Below are 20,905 nucleotides of genomic sequence, written 5' to 3' on the forward strand. Positions count from 1 at the left end.
TATGGTAAATTAAATATAACTAATAATACAAATACAAACAAACCCTTTGTATAAGCTGGGTGATCATCATCTGTCTGGAAGTTAGACATCAGAGTTGCCAGTGAAAGTTTCACTTGAGCAGCCTTTGAGTTATCAATTTGCAAAGACTTCACAATATGAGCAACATTTGCTCTTGCCTTTACTTCTTTTCTTTTTTGAATGTTAGAATTCACTGTGTAAATGTTTTCAGCCCTGACTTTCATTAAAATGGACTCTTCTGTACTTGGCTGAGCTTGGTTTCTTTGTTTGCAATGTCCTAGGAGCAAATCTAAAGATGATATTCATAAAAAGCAACAAATATTTACACTTTTGTTCTGTGAAAAACAGAGCAATATGCCTTTGCTTATATTCTTTTGTTTGTGCTCTGCACATCACACATCTACACTTGACTGAACTACAGCTAATTGCCTCCAATTATGTTTTTTTTTTTTTTTTTCAACAAAGTATTTGGTGACATTTTACAATAAGATTGTGTTGTAAATACCCAGAGCCTTGTTATGGGCTCAATAACATTGAGTGAGTTACTTACAATGGACGTGAATGGAGCCTATTTATAAACGCTAAAATACACATTGTTTTAAAAGTACAGACACAATATGTAAACGTTATACATGTTAACATTATTTTAGTATAATAATATAGTTATAACCTAATCAGTCTAAAGTTATATCTAATCTTACAGCTTCAATGCCAGGGTGACGTAATGCTACTAAATTCACATTAAAATGGTCTAAAACAGAGATTTTACATACTAAAATCAAGTTAACGCTTGTAATTTCTGCACCAACAAACGGAATTGCAAAAATAAACTTTGTTTTTAAAACAGCTTTCTGAATATGCACCCCAAACAAAGAGATGGAAACACAGTGGCACTGGTCATTCATGGTCACAGTTATTAATGATTATGGAAACCACTAGTTCACTGACAATCACTGGCAGGGTAAATTAAAACATGACCATATTTAAACCAAAATTGAACCAAACCACAAATATGAATCTTTTAACAGCCTCAAAGCTGAAGTATGTCATTCTCAAAAATGTTCTAAAAACAGCTTTTGAAAACGGCTCTGGTTTGCAATTGTTCTTAATTTGAGTTCTGCAGAAGAAAATCACACACATCCGGGATGGCATGATGGAAAGTAAATGATGAGATAATTTTGGGTGAACTACCCCTTTAAGTGCCCTGTGCTCAAGGGCATAAATGGTGACAACTCATGGACCACACTGTGTTAAGTTTGAACAAACAATCTTGTGAATACTAGCTTAGATCGTTACTAAATTGTATATGTAATCACAATGGTTTAAAACAGGGATATTTAAAGGAGCACTAAGTAATTTTTTGAAGTATGTTGAAGCAACTTAAATGGGCTTACAGTGAAACCTAATGGCCTGGAGAATCCGTGTAAGTCCGTGTATCATTCGTTCATTTCATTTTCAATTAGGAATGCAAAATCGGAAAAACAAAAACAACTTATTTCATTGTTCATTTACAAAACCAATATTAAAATCAAACAAACTTGTTTGTGACTTGTTTTTCGTAATTTCGATTTAATGCTCAAATTGGAAAACTAGCCACAGGACAGAATTTGAGCATTTTGATTATTTGATTTCACTAATATATGGCTTGAATATGTGATTGGCACATACGAGCGGACCTGAAACGCCCCTTTCTTCTGATTGATCAACCTGCACCGTCGTCTTCCTTAATGCTGTGAGACAGAATACAAATTCTCTGCTGTTTCATTCTTTAGATGAATTCATCTCAGTTAATATTCAATTCTTATCATTTATTCTCCAAATCTCGCCACTTTTATCGCAGCTGAGCTAGCTCTCTCATCAAGTAGTCATAGGTGGTTTTCGCGGTCCTTTTCTGCATATCGCGGCGCCGTTTTGTGGCCGTTCTGCATAAATAACGCAGCAACACATTGCTGCTAATCGCGGGTCTTCCGGCACATTTCGCGGTCGAAACACCGGCCCGCTCTCTGGCCGTCTGAAATTTCCACTCACTTTAACACAGACTGAATGAATGAATGATACATTTATAAAGAGCTTTACACAGGGGACTTTCCTCAGCCAGGATCAGTGTGAAGCATCCACCTTGATGATTGCCAGTACATATATAGTATATATATTATATACTATATATTACATTATTAAAGCTCCAACTAAATCACACAAATTAGCTGGGAATAAAATACTATTATTGATTGTTAAGTTCATATTGATTTTGAACGCTAGTGTTGCTAGAGACAAGTTTGTTTTTATAATATACAGTTTTACAGAATACCGGATATTTATGGCAAGCGATCAGTGATGATCTACTGTTGATTAAATACGGTTCATATTTGTGATAGGATGATGTGAACTACACAGTGTTTAGACACTAAACAAAGACGTTTCAAAATAAGAGTCCCTGAGTATTTTGGACTTCGGAAAATGGTTAAAAGTCCCCCGTTATGCACCAAATGTTTTTCTAGTTTATATTGGGATTGTGGTTGCACAATAAACTGAATCGTGTTATCATGTGTCTGTGCCCATCACATAAAGACTAGGAATTTTTTTTTTTTAGAAAAACACATTCAATAAATGCGGCCGATTAATTGGTTTTCTGCTTTTTCCACAACCTTAGTTATCAGTATTGGCTAAATTTGTCATTAGTCGACTGCTAAACTTTTTATTGCATTGTTGTTTAATGTATATAGTGTGTGTTTATTTAATTACCTTGACCTTAAACAATATTTGCTGGACCCCCTGCTGTACTACTGGTAAGTGGACACACACACACACACACACACACACACACACACACACACACACACACACACACTTATAAAAACAAAAAAGTGACAAAACCACAATGATTTACAGTCATTGAATTATTTGTAGATTTACTTATTATTAAAATATATTCAGTAAGAGACAGATGTTCTTAGTTTGACCATGATAAAAAAAAAAGCAGTTTTAAGAAGATTTGAAATACATAAAATAAAAATATAATACAAACTTTACAGGGCAAGTGAGGCTACAATTTCTGCACTGTATTACGTCAGAGAACTTACTGTATACTCATTGACAATTCTCCTTTACATGCACTTTTACATAAAAGTCTGACTTAGGTCAGTCTAAAGCAATCATTTGTGCTAGTCAGACTTAAATACACAAGCTTTCGGTCTCTAGTAACAACAGCACAATGATTAATATATTTTTAAAAACGTGTACAGACACAGTTTGGACAAAATACGACTTATGTTAATGCAACAAAAGTATGAAAAAAACAAATTATGAAATGCAAACGTGTTTTAAAAACTTGAATACTTCAGGTGCTGAATAAGTGATACATGTGAAAACTGTCAGGATGTAATCATCTCCATTTGACTGAAATGCATATTACACAGGTTACTGTTAATGACTTGACCCATCTATTCAAGACGAAAGTAAACAAAAACCCAGATAAAAAAAAAACTCAGAACACAGTATGCAACTCTATATATAACAGATTCAGTCCTGGACACTGATTGGTTAGTACAGTGTTCCAGATGTGCTAAATGCACAATACAGTGACAGATGTGAAACACCAGTTTATCTAGCGATGTACAGTGAGAGAAAAAAAGTATTTGATCCACTGCTGATATTGTATGTTTGCCCACTGACAAAGAAATGATCAGTCTATAATTTTAATGGTAGGTTAATTTGAACAGTGAGAGACAGAATAACAAAAAAAAAAAATCTAGAAAAACGCATGTCAAAAATGTTATAAATTGAATTGCATTTTAATGAGGGAAATAAGTATTCGACCCCTCTGCAAAACATTACTTAGTACTTGGTGGCAAAACCCTTGTTGGCAATCACAGAGGTCAGATGTTTCTTGTAGTTGGCCACCAGGTTTGCACACATCTCATGAGGGATTTTGTCCCACTCCTCTTTGCAGATCTTCTCCAAGTCATTAAGGTTTCGAGGCTGATGTTTGGCAACTCGAACCTTCAGCTCCCTCCACAGATTTTCTATGGGATTAAGGTCTGGAGACTGGCTAGGCCACTCCAGGACCTTAATGTGCTTCTTGAGCCACTCCTTTGTTGCCTTGGCCGTGTGTTTTGGGTCATTGTCATGCTGGAATACCCATCCACAACACATTTTCAATGCCCTGGCTGAGGGAAGGAGGTTCTCACCCAAGATTTGACGGTACATGTCCCCGTTCATCATCCCTTCGATGTGGTAAAGTTGTCCTGTCCCCTTAGCAGAAAAACACCCCCAAAGCATAATGTTTTCCACCTTCATGTTTGACGGTGGGGATGGTGTTCTTGGGCAGCATTCCTCCTCCTCCTCCTCCTCCTCCAAACACGGCGAGTTGAGTTGATGCAAAAGAGCTCGATTTTGGTCTCATCTGACCACAACACTTTCACCCAGTTCTCCTCTGAATCATTCAGATGTTCATTGGCAAACTTCAGATGGGCCTGTACATGTGCTTTCTTGAGCAGGGGGACCTTGCGGGCACTGCAGGATTTCAGTCCTTCACGGCGTAGTGTGTTACCAATTGTTTTCTTGGTGACTATGGTCCCAGCTGCCTTGAGATCATTGACAAGATCCTCCCATGTAGTTCTGGGCAGATTCCTCAACGTTCTCATGATCATTGCAACTCCACGTGGTGAGATCTTGCATGGAGCCCCAGACCGAGGGAGATTGACAGTTCTTTTGTGTTTCTTCCATTTGCGAATAATCGCACCAACTCCCTTTAAGAGTGTGCTCCTAATCTCAGCTCATTACCTCTATAAAAGACACCTGGGAGCCAGAAATTTCTGATTGAGAGGGGGTCGAATACTTATTTCCCTCATAAAAATGCAATTCAATTTATAACATTTTTGACATGCGTTTTTCTGGATTTTTTTGTTGTTATTCTGTCTCTCACTGTTCAAATTAACCTACCATTAAAATTACAGACTGATCATTTCTTTGTCAGTGAGCAAACATACAATATCAGCAGTGGATCAAATACTTTTTCCCTCACTGTATAGAGACCAACTATTAATCTTATTATCCAATTTACATGTCAGGGACTACTATATATATATATACAGTAGTATTATATATATATAATACTGGACAGATTCCACTAAAAGGAATATTCCGGGTTCAATCCAAGTTCACAAGCAAAATCAACATAATTTGTGGCATAATGTTAATTACCACTACAAATAATTTTTACTCGTCCCGCTTTTACAAAAAATTTAATTTACAGTGAGACACAATGGATGTAAATGGGGCCAATTTGTGGTAGGTTTAAATACAGAAATGTAAATCTTATAATTTAATAAAAGCACATACATTTATTTCTCTGAAGAAATTAGTGTATTACTTCAGCTGTAAAGTTGTTTAAATGACTTTTATGGTCATTTTAAGGTTTATGGCATTAGTCATCATGGAAACTTAGTGGAAAAATTTGATTTTATCACACTAAAATCATGTTTATATGCACATTATTTACATCTTGTGGCTATAAACTTGAGAGTATTTTAACTAGTGCTGTCAGTTGATTCAAATATTTAATAGCTAATATTCGCATGATATTTCATAGTTCATCTCGATTATTCGCAAATTTTGAAAGTGCTGAAATTTGACTATATAAACTACTTTTCATGTCAAAATACATATTTTTCTCTTTCTTCGAAAAAAATACATACATATATATATATATATATATATAGGTGAAGTCAGAAATTTACATACACCTTAGCTAAATACATTTAAACTCAGTTTTTCACAAGTCCTGGCATTTAATCGTAGAAAACATTCCCTGTCTTAAGTCAGTTAGGATCACTATTTTATTTTCAGAATATGAAATGTCCGAATAATAGTAGAGAATTATTTATTTCAGCTTTTATTTCTTTCATCACATTCCCAGTGGGTACGTTTACATACACTTTGTTAATATTTGGTAGCATTGCCTTTAAATTGCTTAACTTGAGTCGAACATTTTGGATAAGAGAATGTAAACTTCTGACTTCAACTATATAACATAACATAATTTTCCAAACAAAGTATTCCACAATATAAAGACAGAAATGCACTATAATAGCACCAATTCAAGTAACATTAAATGTTTTACAAAGTGTAAGTGGGAGGTTGACTAATCAAAGTCCTCATAGGTTGTGTATTCATTGCAATGCACATTAAATCTCTTTGACATCCTCCACAATATTAATTGAGGCTATACACTTTGCTTCAGCAATCATGAAGCCACATTTACATGATTCGTGCCGCTTTGGACTCCACACGAAAAGCGCTTGCAAAGAACATCAGTGCTGGCAATGTAAATAATATTTTTATACGAATTGTCTGGAAAGTGATGCCAGGGTAATGCTGGTGAATCACTCCAGTGAGTCATGTGAATGCCCAACTCCAACCAGTGTACAGAACTCATGCAGAGCTAAATAAAATGTCAGAATCTAATGTCAAATCGCTAAATGCATTAATCGCAATTTAGAATTTTTTTAATAGCATACATTAACACGTTCATTTTGACAGCTCTATTTTTAATGTTTAAGGATTGCCCCATACACTTCCTTTTTAAGTGCCTCACTGTAACCCATATTTTTATTTTTTTTTTAAAGGACAATTGTGCAAAATTATGCACAAATACTGTTGATTAAGCTTAGCTTGTATTGAGCCCGGAATATTCCTTAAATTAATTTGCTGAACGTGTCCTAAATATCTTTGTTCTGTAGTAACTGTTTTATAAAAGCAATAAGGCACTCAAAGCTGTGCTACACTGTAAGTATAGTCATGACTGCAATAACGGCCTTTAACCATGGTAAATGGTCTGCACTTTTATAGCACCTTTTTAACCTTAGCGGTATTCAAAGGGCTTTACACTGTCTCATTCACCCATTCACACACACATTCACACACCAATGACGGCAGAGCAGCCATGCAAGGCACTACCCTGCCATTGGAAGCAACTTGAGGTTCAGTGTCTTGCCAAAGGACACTTCAGTGGTGTGGTCTGGGAATCGAACCGCCAACCCTGCGATTAGTGGACAACCAACTCTTCCACCTGAGCCACGGTCACCCCATGACTTTATTCACACTATAGAGTGCAAAAGTGGTTCCAGAAGTAGAAATACCATTTTATTTTCCCCATAGACGAGTCCCATGAAGAAAAACTATCATTGTTACTAGGTACTATTAGGTATGAAATGGATCTACTAAGTTCTACTTAAATACCCTGAATATTCATCATCTTCCTCCTCAGAGTCTGAAATGTGCATCTCAAGAGTCTCAGAGTTTAGGGGCTTAAAATCAGAAAGCCATAGAGATGTAGTAGCAGATTTGAATGGGCTTTGAGGAGACAGGTCTGTTAGGTCCAGCTCATCTGTAATACAGCAGGTTTGATCAGCATCAGCTTCATGGCGTTCTGCAGTAATTCCTCCTAAAGTCACTGAAAACAGGTTGACATCTGTATCACTCTCTACCTCCATTGTACAGCTGTCTTCCTGCTCCACATGTGTGCGAGAAATAGACCTCCAGGAGAGGCGTTTAACATTTAACGTGACCTCTGTAGAGGCTACAGACTCAGTTTCAGGGACCCAGCTGCCCTCATGCAAACTCAAACTACAACCTTGGACATCCGTGGAGGAGATGAGGCCTGTGTGTGTATCTGAGCTTTGGTCCATTAACAAGCCACAGCTGGATGATGATGGTACAATGGAAGATGAAGATGTTTGGCATGTCAATAGTTTCTCATACATCACTCCTTCATCGGTCTCAGCTTCAATCTCTTCATGCTCCTCTTGGTTTCTCTTCATCTTCTGCAGGAAGTCTGTTTCCTCATAGAGCTTATTAATAAAATCAGCCGAAGGGATAAGGAGATGTTGCCATTTATACGGACTATGAAAGGAACTCTGGAAAAGAATGTCACTGCATTAGATAAAATATACAAATATTTATTTTGGCATTTTCATGTCCCAGGGGTTGTTAAAACTAACACATTTTAACATTTTCCTTTTAGTTAAATGAAGGTCACATTAAACTAAACTGGCAGGGGCCTGGGCAGTTCAGTGAGTATTGACGCTGACTACCACCCCTGGAGTCACGAATTCGAATCCAGGGGGTGCTGAGTGACTCCAGCCAGGTCTCATATGCATCCAAATTGGCCCAGTTGCTAGAAAGGGTAGAGTCACTTGGGGTAACCTCCTCGTGGTCGCTATATTGTGGTTCTAGCACTTGTAGGGCAGTGGGGAGTTGTGCATGGATGCTGCGGAGAATGGTGTGAAGCCTCCACACGTGCTACATCTCCACGTTAATGTGCTCAACAAGCAACATGATAAGATGTACGCACTGACAGTCTCATACGCGGAGGCAACTGAGATTTGTCCTTCGCCACCTGGGTTGAGGCGAGTCACCACGCCACCACGAGGACTTAAAGCGCATTGGGAATTGGGCATTCCAAATTGGCGAGAAAATGGGCGAGAAAAAAAAAAAAAAAAATCGATGTTGTTACTACATAAAATTAAAGCAACCAGTTTTTTTTTTTTTCTTTTTTTATATATATTATAGTTACTGTAAGTGTGATTATGGTTTTACTACAAATATCATAGTTGAACAGTGGTTACTATAGTAAAACCATGGTACATTTTTGAGGTTATTATGGTTTTACAACAAGTGCCATAGTTCAAATCAACACCTCTCTACTGTATTGTTTTATCATTTAAAACCTGATAAATGTCAGAGCAGAGCTGAGGGCAAGAGTGGAATGGGATGTTTTATGAGCTTGTTCCGCTTACCAGAACTGTAGGTAGATCTGCTTTTAGATAAAATTGGGAAACAAGTCTTGGAATGACGGACATCAGTAACAGCAGGATTACCAGACACAAGACGAAACTGATCATTGTCTCTGAAATAAAAACAGTGTAATGAATATAAACACACAACAAGAAACTTTTGTTCATGCACAGTTTTTAGGGACCAAGGGCACGACAGACAAGGTACAATGATGAATGCACTATATTTAGCCAATTCTTTGTAAAACTGTTCAAATGATTTGATACCTGAGCTGTTTGCTGTTTTAGGGGTGAAGGCACAGACTGGTGGACTGGGGGAGCTGCGGTCAATGATTTTGACTGTCATGCAGTACTGGCGACCAGGGGCCAGATTCTTAAGAGTCACATTGTGTAACCCCTCAGTATCCTCATGAAACTATAAGAACACATGACAAAAATATGCAAACAAATACAAAAAATATGTAAATGATCATTAACACACATATTTAATACAAGTATAATAAGCAAATCAAAGGACATTCAATAACTCAAATAACATTCTGGGTTGTACTTCTAGATTCATGATACAGCACTGCAGACTGAATCAGCTAAAAAGGCAACGAGATCAAAACCCATTCAGACCAAAATCAAGATTTACTGATGCATTTGTATCTACACATAAACCTAAAAGAAATACGAGATATCCTGCACTGAATTACTAGACATTTTGGTGCACTTTACGAAAGCATCCTTTGCAAACCAAATTCACTTCTACAAACAATTGGCTGCATTGTACATTTATTGTATTGTATTGTACAAATTCGCAGGGAAAATTCAGTCTTAATTCAGAATCTGTCTGAAAGCATTGCTCGATTTAACACTTGTCACTTTTCAAAAAGAAAATTTACATTATTGCCAGACCCAGCAACAAAGTTGCAAAATCAGCATTACACTGAAGAGGAAGTTACTGACCAATGCCAGGAATTTACATTCATTATGATATTGCAATTTTTTTTTAATGTTTTGTTAACTGACACCAACACAAGTCTAAGGACTAAAATCAAAACAGTACACAGCAAACAGTATAATTTTTAATTGTCTGGATGTTTATGATTGCAATCAGGGTTGGGTCTTATCTGATGACAAATGAGTTACTGCAGTCTAATTTGTGGACTAAAAGTAGTGTAATGTATTGCAATTTAAATATATATTTTTTACATATTTACTAAAAAATTTAAATAAAGACAAAAAAAATAAACACAGGCAGTCAGTGTTAAAACATATTTTCAAACTATTCCATAAACTAACATATACAGTATAATCCTGTCAAGTGAAGGAACATCCTGTAAATTATCAAGTGAAGCAAGCATTGCCACCTCATATTTATTTGAATAATTTATTTAAAAAATAAGAACACAATAGTCTATCCAATAAAAAATATTTTGTGTTCACATTCCAGACTTTGGTTTTTAATTTTAAATGTTACTTTCTCCATTTCATATAATTCAAAAATAATTTCTCTCAATCTTTAAGCGCTTCACTTTTTCCACATTTTGTTATGTTACAGCCTTATTCAAAAATTGATTAAATTCATTATTTTCCTCAAAATTCTACAAACAATACCCTATAATGACAACATGAAAGAAGTTTGTTTGAAATCTTTGTAAATTTATTGAAAATAAATAAATTACAAAAAAAAAAAAAAAATCACATGTACATAAGTGTTCACAGCCTTTGCTCAATACTTTGTTGAAGCACCTTTGGCACCGATTACAGCCTCAAGTCTTTTTGTGTTTGATGCTACAAGCTTGGCACACCTATTTTTGGGCAGTTTCTCCCATTCTTCTTTGCAGGACCTCTCAAGCTCCATCAGTTTGGATGGGAGCATCAGTGCACAGCCATTTTCAGATCTCTCCAGAGATGTTCAATCGGGTTCAAGTCTGGTCTCTGGCTGGACCACTCAAGGACATTCACAGAGTTGTCCCGTAGCCACTCCTTTGTTATCTTTGCTGTGTGCTTAGGGTCGTTGTCCTGTTGGAAGATGAGCCTTCACCCCAGTCTGAGGTCCAGAGTGCTCTGGAGCAGGTTTTAATCAAGGATGTCTCTGTACATTGCTGCATTCATCTTTCCCTCGATACGGACTAGTCTCCCAGTTCCTACCGCTGAAAAACATCCCCACAGCATGATGCTGCCACCACCATGCTTTACTGTAGGGATGGTATTGGTCAGGTGATGAGCGGTGCCTGGTTTCCTCCAGACATGACGCTTGCCATTCAGGCCAAAGAGTTCAATGTTTGTTTCATCACACCAGATAATTTTGTTTCTCATGGTCTGAGAGTCCTTCAGGTGCCTTTTGGCAAACTCCAGGTGGGCTGTCATGTACCTTTTACTGAGGAGTGGCTTCCGTCTGGCCACTCTACCATACAGGCCTGATTGGTGGAGTGCTGCAGATATGGTTGTTCTTCTGGAAGGTTCTCCTCTCTCCACAGAGAAATGCTGGAGCTCTGTCAGTGTGACCATCGGGTTTTTGGTCACCTCCCTCACTAAGGCCCTTCTCCCCTGATCACTCAGTTTGGCCAGGCGGACAGCTCTAGGAAGAGTCCCGGTTTTTCCAAGCTTCTTCCATTTATGGATGGAGGCCAATGTGCTCATTGGGACCTTCAATGCTGCAGAAATGTTTCTGTACCCTTCCCCAGATCTGTGACTGGATACAATCCTGTCTTGGAGGTCTACAGACAATTCCTTGGACTTCATGGCTCGGTTTGTGCTCTGACATGCACTGTTAACTGTGGGACCTTATATAGACAGGTGTGTGCCTTTCCAAATCATGTCCAATCAACTGAATTTACCACAGGTGGACTCCAATCAAGTTGTAGAAACATCTCAAGGATGATCAGTGGAAACAAGATGCACCTGAGGTCAATTTTGAGCATCATGGCAAAGGGTGTGAATACTTATGTACATGTGATCTTTTAAATTTTTATAAATTTGCCAAGATTTCAAACAAACTTCTTTCAAGTTGTCATTATGGGGTATTGTTTGTAGACGTTTGAGGAAAATAATGAATTTAATCCATTTTGGAATAAGGCTGTAACATAACAAAATGTGGAAAAAGTGTTAGCGCTGTGAATACTTTCCGGATGCACTGTAATTGTTTGGTGTTATTACTTAAACACAAGGGGAGTTTGCCCAGAATAATGTTTTCTGGACAGACTTGTATATTGTGCACTTACATGTTAAATTAATCTGTCTAATCACTTCATTCCAATATGTTTTTAGCACACATATAGGATATGACTAAAATGAGTCTTATTTTCCACACAATTTCAAAAACAATTCCCTTTTACCAAGCAACATGTACTTTGAATAACAGGTGTTATGAAAAATCTAATTTTTATCTTCCAGGCATATTCCCTCCATGCACTGGATTGAGCAGTTTGAAATGTATTATGTGATATTTCTTCCCAGTCTTGCTGAGTGATATACATTTTTAATTCATCCTCCCACTGAAGTATGATTTTACGCTGTTTGTCCTGTACATCTCCTTCAAGTGCATCTTTAGTGATCCTAACATTTAATTTATTTGTTTAATTGTATGTAATAACTATAAAATAAATGGATATATTTCTCTTTTTGATTCTTTTATATTCATCTGCGATAATATAGGCTGAATTTGGGCAGCTTTATAGTAATTTATTAAATTTGGGAGTCCTCCAAACTTTTTAAATAACTTAAGAATTTTAAGACTAATTCTTTTTTTGCTGTCATGTTTAACAGTTGACGCAGAATCTCTTCCACCGCATTGGCCGAATTGAGTCCCTGGTCTGCGGCCCTGTCCGGGGTATCAGCTTGAGCACGTAAGTGTCTTTTAATGTCTCCAGGGCCCCAGAATTTTGAATTCTTTGACATATTGTCTTTCTAGAACAGTTAAGAATCAGGGTGTATCAAATCTCACCAGTTTATGACACAAATTGTATTAAAACTAGCAAAGTGCACAGAGCTCACCATTCACACGTCCACTCCTCGCATGAAGTCACGTGACTCCCACACAAAGACAATGTTAAGCTTCATTTAACGAACCAAATAGCTTCCAACTGTGTTTGATATAATGGCAAGTGATTTTCTAGAACCAAATTAGCAATTTATCATGATTACTCAAGGATAAGGTGCTGGAGTGATGAGTGCTTTTACATCAGTAATGTCAAGCCAGCGCAAGGAGCAAGTGGGCATGAGTGGGAGTCTTTGCACTACCTGTGGGTGTATTATATGTTAATGAATTGGCGCAAAGGGCAATTTGCTGTTTTCCTGGGAAATAGGTCAATGAGCTATGACAACTGAAAACCAAGTCTTAACTCAGCGTTTAATCTCAGTTCCTGCATTTGCAGTTTGGAGATTCCATAAGCAGGTGAAAATAAAGTTCCTGTCCCAACTCTGAAAATATAGTGGAACGTCAAAATATGTCCCTGACGAGTTGTAGTCTTATGTGAAACAAAAATGTATGAGCTTTGGGTTAAACTATCTATCGGTCATGGTTTATTTTTTAACTATTATTATTATTAAATTGAAATTTACATCTGTATTTTTATTTTTCAACTTGTAGTAGAGTGATTTTTAAGTCACTGCAAAAGGTGCTGGTGGAAGTAAAATGTTTGGAATTGGTATTCTTTTTTGACCACTTTGTTATTTTGATTATATTTCTGTTTCATTTGAAGTGTCATGTTTCAATAAATGAATAACATTTTTCAAAATCGAACAGTAGAAGTGAAGTGCCGACACAATCACTGTTAATACTAGCCGTGATTTTGTGTGTCAGTAGATGAAAATGATTAATAATTCTTACATTCAATGGGGCCTGGGTAGCTCAGCGAGCATTGACGCTGATAGACGCGATTAGTGTTTCTCGCTCTCAATGGGGCGCGTGTCGAGTTGTGAGTGGATCGCAGAGGGTAGCATGAGCCTCTACATGCGGAGTCTCCACGATGTCATGCACAGCGAGCCACGTGATAAGATGCGCAGATAGACAGTCTCAGAAGCAGAGGCAACTGAGACTTGTCCACCGCCACCCGGATTGAGGTGAGTAACCGCATCACCACGAGGACCTACTAAGTAGTGGGAATTGGGCTTTCCAAATTGGGAGAAAAATTATATTAATTATACTTACATTCTCTGTAATTTAACAGAGCCTACATCCAAATTTTGAGGTGAAAAATTTCCATGCGTATAAATGGAGTGTCACTGTCATAGAAATATGCCTGACAATCAAGGACACAGTAAATGCACAAAAGAACGTAATTTTAAATTTTTCTAATTCATCGCATATGGTTCATTTACACTACCAACTTCGTATTTGAAGATCTGAATGTGCTGTCGTCGTTTATTTCACTGGTGTTTGAGGGAATGGACTATATAATAGAACGCAGATGGTCTGATATTTTTTCTAGCCCATTTGCGTGGCCGATTTTGCCTAACCCACTTATGCCTAGATTTAAAGCAGCAGCAAAAAGTCATTGTTGACTTGAGTGCACCAATGAATGAGGGAATGTAGACCTTTTCAATTTGAGTGGAAAAACAAAACCTCTGCTGTGAAAAGTATATTAGAAAGTAATTTAAAAGTAATGAAAAGTATTTTAGAAAGTAGTTAGTAATTTAAAGTAGTTAGTAATGTAATTACTTATACATTCAAATAAAGTAATCAGTAATCTGATTACAATTTCAGAAAAGTAATTAGTAATTTGTAGTGTTCTTTTTGAGTAATTTTCTCCAAACTAATTTTAATACAGAACAACATAACAGCTGATGTCTTTTGTACAACAATTGCCAAACCAATTTCATCTGCCACCTGTTTTTATTTTTTTTAAGCTATCCGGCTTATATTGTTATAATCACATATGTTAACGGCATTATACTGCATATAGTGTAGGAATATTAGATTTATATCCATTTGCAGAAACACATTTATGTGGCCGAGTGGGAATTGAATATGCACACCCGATTAGATAGCAATCTGGGCTGCATTTCCCAAAAGCATCGTCAATTTAAGCTGATGGTAGAGATGATTGGCACTAATGGTTTCTACAATCTACTTAGGCTTATGATGCTACTGAGAAACGCAACCCTGATAGATCAAGACACATGTAGTGACTAAGTGAAATTACATGCTTGTTTTCTCACCTCTGGTCCATCCTCACTGCTGATCATCAGTCTATATTTGAACTCGAATGAATTGTAGATGTCGTGGAGTTTGGGAGCAGGCGCTTTGAGACTGACACAGAGAGACTGGTTACATGCTGATACTGTCACCAGCGGCGGCTGCAATGTGGCTTAAGGAGAAGAAACAAAAACAATGTGCAAAGACAAATAAGACCTTCTGCTGAGCAATGTTTTTTTTTCCAACTTTACCAGATAATCACAGATGATAACATAAATCAAATGATGTTCTGAGGTAGGTTGCCCAACCCTTAAAGCTGGTCTAAACCTTTTGAGTCAGTTGCGTAAACTCTTCAATCAATCAAATTTAAAGCTAATATTTTCGATGTTAATATATTTTCTCCTATACTGGCTTATTATTTAGAGACAACTATGGTGGTTTTTAAACTGAAAAAAACAGTTTGTTGCGGTCCGAATCCAAGTGCAATTGTTCCCGTTTGATCAGGTTATCCTACTTACTTATGATTCAGTCGAACCCCTGTGCTTTTCTGTTGTCAACATCATCACAAACAAGCACATGATGGAGAACACAATGCGGGTCACTATATTTGTGTGTTTTTTATTAATTTGGTGCCATTATGCACATCAGCGTGAACGACACTGAGCCTCTGTGCATCGCATGCCGTAATTCAACAGATGTGCATGTCTAGGAGAAGCCGACTAAATTTGCTTTTCACAAAGTCTTTTTTGAGGATACAATTAGATGTATCTGGAGCCCTGCTAACATTGCACATATAGGCACCTCACCTAGCCTTCTGTGTCCCATATATTCCCCAGTTTCCACAAGAACTGTGAACACTCACTGTGCCTCTGTGGTGCTATATAAATTCCTGTTTGTTTTGAGCAGCACATCCAGCCAGACACAGGCAACACTGGCTAAACCAATGATGTGAGTTTGGGGCAGGACTATCTGTTTGATCATATTCTTGCATCACCACAGGGCAGCGCTTTTTTGCAACATGGTGGTTTTCAGGTCTATGTAACATGAACATAAAAGTAATGGAGTTATGTGAAAAGTACTGATTCTAAGCTTTCAAATGGTACCAAATATTTAAGGGATAATGTACAGTCAGCCAGTTGTTATCGCAAAATAAACCCTGACAGGGTGATCAGAAGCCCGATGCGAAGCGCAGAACAACTGGCTGACTCTATATTATTCCTGTTATTTCACGGCTACTAACCAGATAAATAAATACATTGATATAGAATTGTAACTGAGCAATTTGCGCTATTGACCAATCAGAATAGAATATTCCAGAGAGCTGTGAAATTTACAATTTATGCATTAAGGGGCTTTAAAATGTTAATTTATTGACTATTTATACAACTAGCCCCGGATCTTATTTTATTGCGACAGCTTTTCTAATTTGCCTGTTCTATTCCTCCTCTTTTGTATGGTAGACTGATCTACAAGTGCAGTGTGTGCTGTGTACACCTGCTTTCTTTTAGTGTACAATGCTCTTCAAAAACCAAAGATCTGAAGAATTTATCCTGCAACAGCAAGTATTAAAAACGACACACTTTTCACTGGAGATGGACTGTTGAGAGTAGCTGCTACTGTAAAACTGAAACATATTATACATTTTGTGCATTATGCATAACAACCACCAAAGAAGAAGGCACACCATTTATTAGAATCCAGTATGTGATCATGTTTGTCTTACTGTTTTGAATGGGTTTAAATGGGCTGCATTGGGCAGGCGGTGATGTCCAGTTCCCCATGCCAGCAGACACACTGATGTAATAGGTTTCCTCCAGATCAGACAAGACATCTGTAAGATTACACGAGAGTGGGGACGTCACCGCTTCACAACCCTTCACCACCATCGGACTCAAATTCCTGAGAGAGAGTGCAATAAAGAGTGTAAAAGGGTGTTTATTCAACTTCAGGAACTAGAAATAAACATTTTTCAAACTATCACTAGTTTGTTTAATTTGTCTACTAACTAAGAAAATTATACATATAAAAAAAAACGGTTTCAAATCTGTTCGTTTTAATAAAAATCAACCTCTGGGACGTGAAATGGCATGAAGCTGCAGAAACACCCAAAAATGATTTATGATTTAAAATAGTACATTTGAGCTATTCATATAACTGAGTCAAAATCTTGATCTCAAACTTCATTTCAAAGTTTTATAAATCATTATGAATTTGCAATCAAACTGGAAACACAGTGGCACTGGTCATTCATGGTCACAGTTATTAATGATTATGGAAACCACTAGTTCACTGACAATCACTGGCAGGGTAAATTAAAACATGACCATATTTGAACTAAACCACAAATCTGAAACATTTAAGAGCCACAAAGCTGAAGTATGTCCACCCGACATAAAAAGCCTCACCATCCATCTAAAAACCACCATGACCAGAGGCGTAATGCCTTTGGAAGATGGAGATAGCTTATATCCCAGAAATCTGGATGCTGAGTTGGCAAATTTGCATGTCAACATTCTGGCAACCTGCATGAGCTTCAAGTCTGAGACAAATGCTAAATGGTCTGCACTTATATAGCGTATTTTTAACCTTAACGGTATTCAAAGCTTTACACTGTGACTCATACAATCATTCACACACACATTCATACACCATGCAAGGCACTAGCCTGCCATTGGGAGCAACTTGGGGTTCAGTGTCTTGCCCATGGAAACTTTGGCATGTGGGCCGGGATTCAAACCACCAACCCTGCAATCAGTGGCCGACCCGCTCTACCAACTGAGCCACAGCCGCCGACTCTCCAATATTTAGAATTTGGTCTGCAGGACCCATTTCAAACGCTTGTTGTCAAACTTACATATAGCACATTTAACTTTGATTGATGATAATTATGAAATCTTAATTATGAATTCTCCCTGCCCAGTAGGAGGCGATGTGGATGAAGAATGTGAATCACCAAAAACAGAAGAACAACAATCTGAAAATGATCTGTTTCTCATCCACACCTATCATATCACTTCAGGAGACGTATGCTGACTTATGTGATTTTTGAAGCTTCAATATTTTGCATCCATTAACTTGCATTGTATGGACCAAAAGAGCTCAGAAATTCTTCTTAAAATCTTCATTTGTGTTCTGCAGAAGAAAGAAAGTCATACACATCTGGGGTGGCATGAGGATGAGTAAATGTTGAGAGGATTTAAATTTTTGGGTGAACCATCCCTTTGACTGCAACCTTACTGTAGGGTCATGTTTTTAACGAACCTGACACTTTTCTGTTAACAGCCCATATAGGTCATATTAATATATTGTAATTGTGGTAACAGCAGTAGGATTTAGAGTCTTAAGGGGGCTAAATTATCTAAAGCTCGGTTAATTCATTATTTCAGCATGTGTAGGGCACGTACCTGATTGAGCACATCCTGACTTCAAAGTGAACACCATCAGGAGAGCCTGGCCCCATTTTCCAAGACAACAAGTGGACAAAATATTGGGAAGATATGCTCAGATTTACAGGAGCAGGTATGTGTATGCATAAAGCTATAGAGAAAAAAGACAGTGAGAAATATGGTCAAAATTTTCATTGAATCTTAAATGTTTTTGCCACATCATAATTTTTGGAGTTTTATTCTAATCATGATCCACATTATAAAATATTTTTAATGAAAACCAAGAGGCACTGGACTCTAATTTGTGCTTTCTTTTTATTTCCCTGATTGAATGAGATTTACAGCTGAAGTCAGAAGTTTACATACACTTTGGTTAAAAAATGTGTTTTAATGACTTCAACCTCTCCACAGATTTCATATTAGCAAACTATAGTTTTGCAAGTCATTTAGGACATCTACTTTGTGAATGATACAAGTAATTTTTCCAACAATTGTTTCACTTTTAATCGACTATATCACAATTTCAGTGGGTCAAAACACTAAGTTTACATACACTTAACACAGTTAACTGTGCCTTAAAGCAGCTTGGAAAATTCCAGAAAATTATGTCAAGCCTTTTGGCAATTAGCCAGTTAGCTTCTGGTAAGAATGAGACACATTCCGTTTTCTTAGAGATGAATGTAGTTTGGTGCGAAATGTGCAAATCAATCCCAAAACAACAGCAAAGGATCTTGTGAAGATGCTGGAGGAAACAGATAGACAAGTATCTATATACACAGTAAAACAAGTCCTGTATCATCATAACATGAAAGGCTGCTCAGGAAGGAAGAAGCCACTGTTCCAAAACCGCCATAAAAAAGCCAGACTACAGTTTGCAAGTGCACATGGGGACAAAGAGCTTAGTTTTTAGATAAATGCCCTCTGGTCTGATGAAACAAAAAGCGAATTGTTTGGCATAATGACCATCGTTTTGTTTGGAGGAAAAAGGGTGAGGCTTGCAAGCCGAACAACACCATCCCAACCGTGAAGCATAGGGGCGTCAGCATCGTGTTGTGGGGGTGCTTTGTTGCATTTGATGCACTTCACAAAATAGATAACATCATGAGGAAGGAAAATTAAGTGTATATATTGAAGTAACTTCTCAAGACATCAGCCAGGAAGTTAATGTTCTGTCGCAAATGGGTAATGACCCCAAGAATATCTCCAAAATGGCTTAAGAAGAACAAAGTCAAGATATTGTAGTGGCCATCACAAAGCCCTGACCTCAATCTGATAGAAAACCTGTGGGCAGCACTGAAAAAGTGTGTTCGCAAGGAGGCCTAAATACCTGACTCATCAGTTCTGACTGGAGGAATGGGCCAAAATTCCAGCAACTTATTGTGAGAAGCTTGTGGAAGGCTTCACAAAATGTCTGACCCAAGTTTGACCAAAATTATTTGGCAATTCTAACAAATAATAACAAAGTTTATGTAAACTTCTGACACTCTGGGAATGTGATGAGAGTAATAAAAGCTGAAATAAATCATTTTCTCTTCTATTATTCAGACATTTCACATTCTTAAAATAAAGCAGTGATCCTAACTGACCAAAAACAGGGAATGTTTTCTATGATTAAATGTCAGGACTTGTGAAAAACTGAGTTTAAATGTATTTGGCTAAGGTGTATGTAAACTTCTGACTTCAACTATACAGACGCATTTTCTGTGGAAGATTTACACAATTTAGCTATATTTAACATTGACAAATCATACGAATTTTTTTTTTTTTTTCATGTGACAAATTAATTTGTATAATTACACATATTTACTGCAGTCTCTTCAATAATATGAGCTCATAGAAACAACTGTTATGGACAAAAAATTTAAAAACAATTAGCTAAATGTAATTTTAAATAGATTTAGATGAAGTTGCATGCTCGCTAGTGTTAAAGGTTGTATAGGAACACTTACCTGGGTGAAGCAGAGTAATAGTTATAAGTATCCGTGTTATTACATACATTCTGCGATGCAAGACTGTAATTAAATACAAATACAGTTATCTTTCCTTTGTTTTCCCCGCACACATCTTTCGTTTCCTCTTCACAGTCTCTTTATCTTCTCTGGCGGCACGTTACATTTGAATCACTTCGACATTGATTCAGTTACACAAATCTCCCCGACTGTACTGTCGACGCAAAATACTTAGATTGTTTTTTCGCACAAGTGAAATACGCGCTAATGAAATAAATAAAATAATGCTATACTCCATTTGAAGTTTGCAATTTCGACTTTCAATTTCTGTTCATTTTTCTTCCGGTTTCCGGTGGTTATTTCCTGCAGACGGCGCTCTGCGGCTCACATTTTAGCCCTGTCCCAACGTAAACAGCTGAAAAATGATCAATTAAATCCACTGTATGTAGTTACAGTTTAAATGTCTAAACGTATAGAGACATCACTGTTAATTATTTTACTAATTTTGATTTTCAATACTTTGCACTTTAAAAAATGTTTAAAATTACACTTTTTAAAATTGCATCGATAACTGCAGTAAAATACTAAATATAAGCAATTTCTTTCTAATTTGTTTCTCAAGACACTGCA

The 20,905-nt window shown here is 37.1% G+C and overlaps 1 protein-coding gene across 1 annotated transcript; it reads right to left on the reverse strand.

The window, feature by feature from the left end:
• Positions 1–2,927: 2,927 nt before the first annotated feature.
• crfb2 (cytokine receptor family member b2) lies at positions 2,928–20,599 on the reverse strand. The gene is made up of 7 exons (XM_052148673.1): positions 20,276–20,599; positions 18,345–18,477; positions 16,664–16,839; positions 14,964–15,112; positions 9,081–9,228; positions 8,817–8,926; positions 2,928–7,934 (listed from the first exon to the last, which is right to left on the reverse strand). Exons 1-7 carry the CDS (start codon positions 20,322–20,324, stop codon positions 7,239–7,241), a joined length of 1,461 nt encoding a protein of 486 aa, XP_052004633.1. The 5' UTR covers positions 20,325–20,599; the 3' UTR covers positions 2,928–7,238.
• Between the last annotated feature and the right edge of the window lie 306 nt (positions 20,600–20,905).

The sequence above is a fragment of the Xyrauchen texanus genome, chromosome 18 (genome assembly GCF_025860055.1).
Source record: "Xyrauchen texanus isolate HMW12.3.18 chromosome 18, RBS_HiC_50CHRs, whole genome shotgun sequence".
Taxonomy (NCBI): domain Eukaryota; kingdom Metazoa; phylum Chordata; class Actinopteri; order Cypriniformes; family Catostomidae; genus Xyrauchen; species Xyrauchen texanus.

Excerpts from the sequence above, each read along its gene's own strand:
- crfb2 (XM_052148673.1), bottom strand. The coding sequence starts at position 20,324 with ATGTATGTAATAACACGGATACTTATAACTATTACTCTGCTTCACCCA. Across the intron at positions 15,113-16,663 it reads ATTTAAACCCATTCAAAACA|CCACATTGCAGCCGCCGCTG; the intron begins GTAAGACAAACA and ends CTTCTCCTTAAG. Across the intron at positions 7,935-8,816 it reads CAGATCTACCTACAGTTCTG|AGTTCCTTTCATAGTCCGTA; the intron begins GTAAGCGGAACA and ends ATTCTTTTCCAG.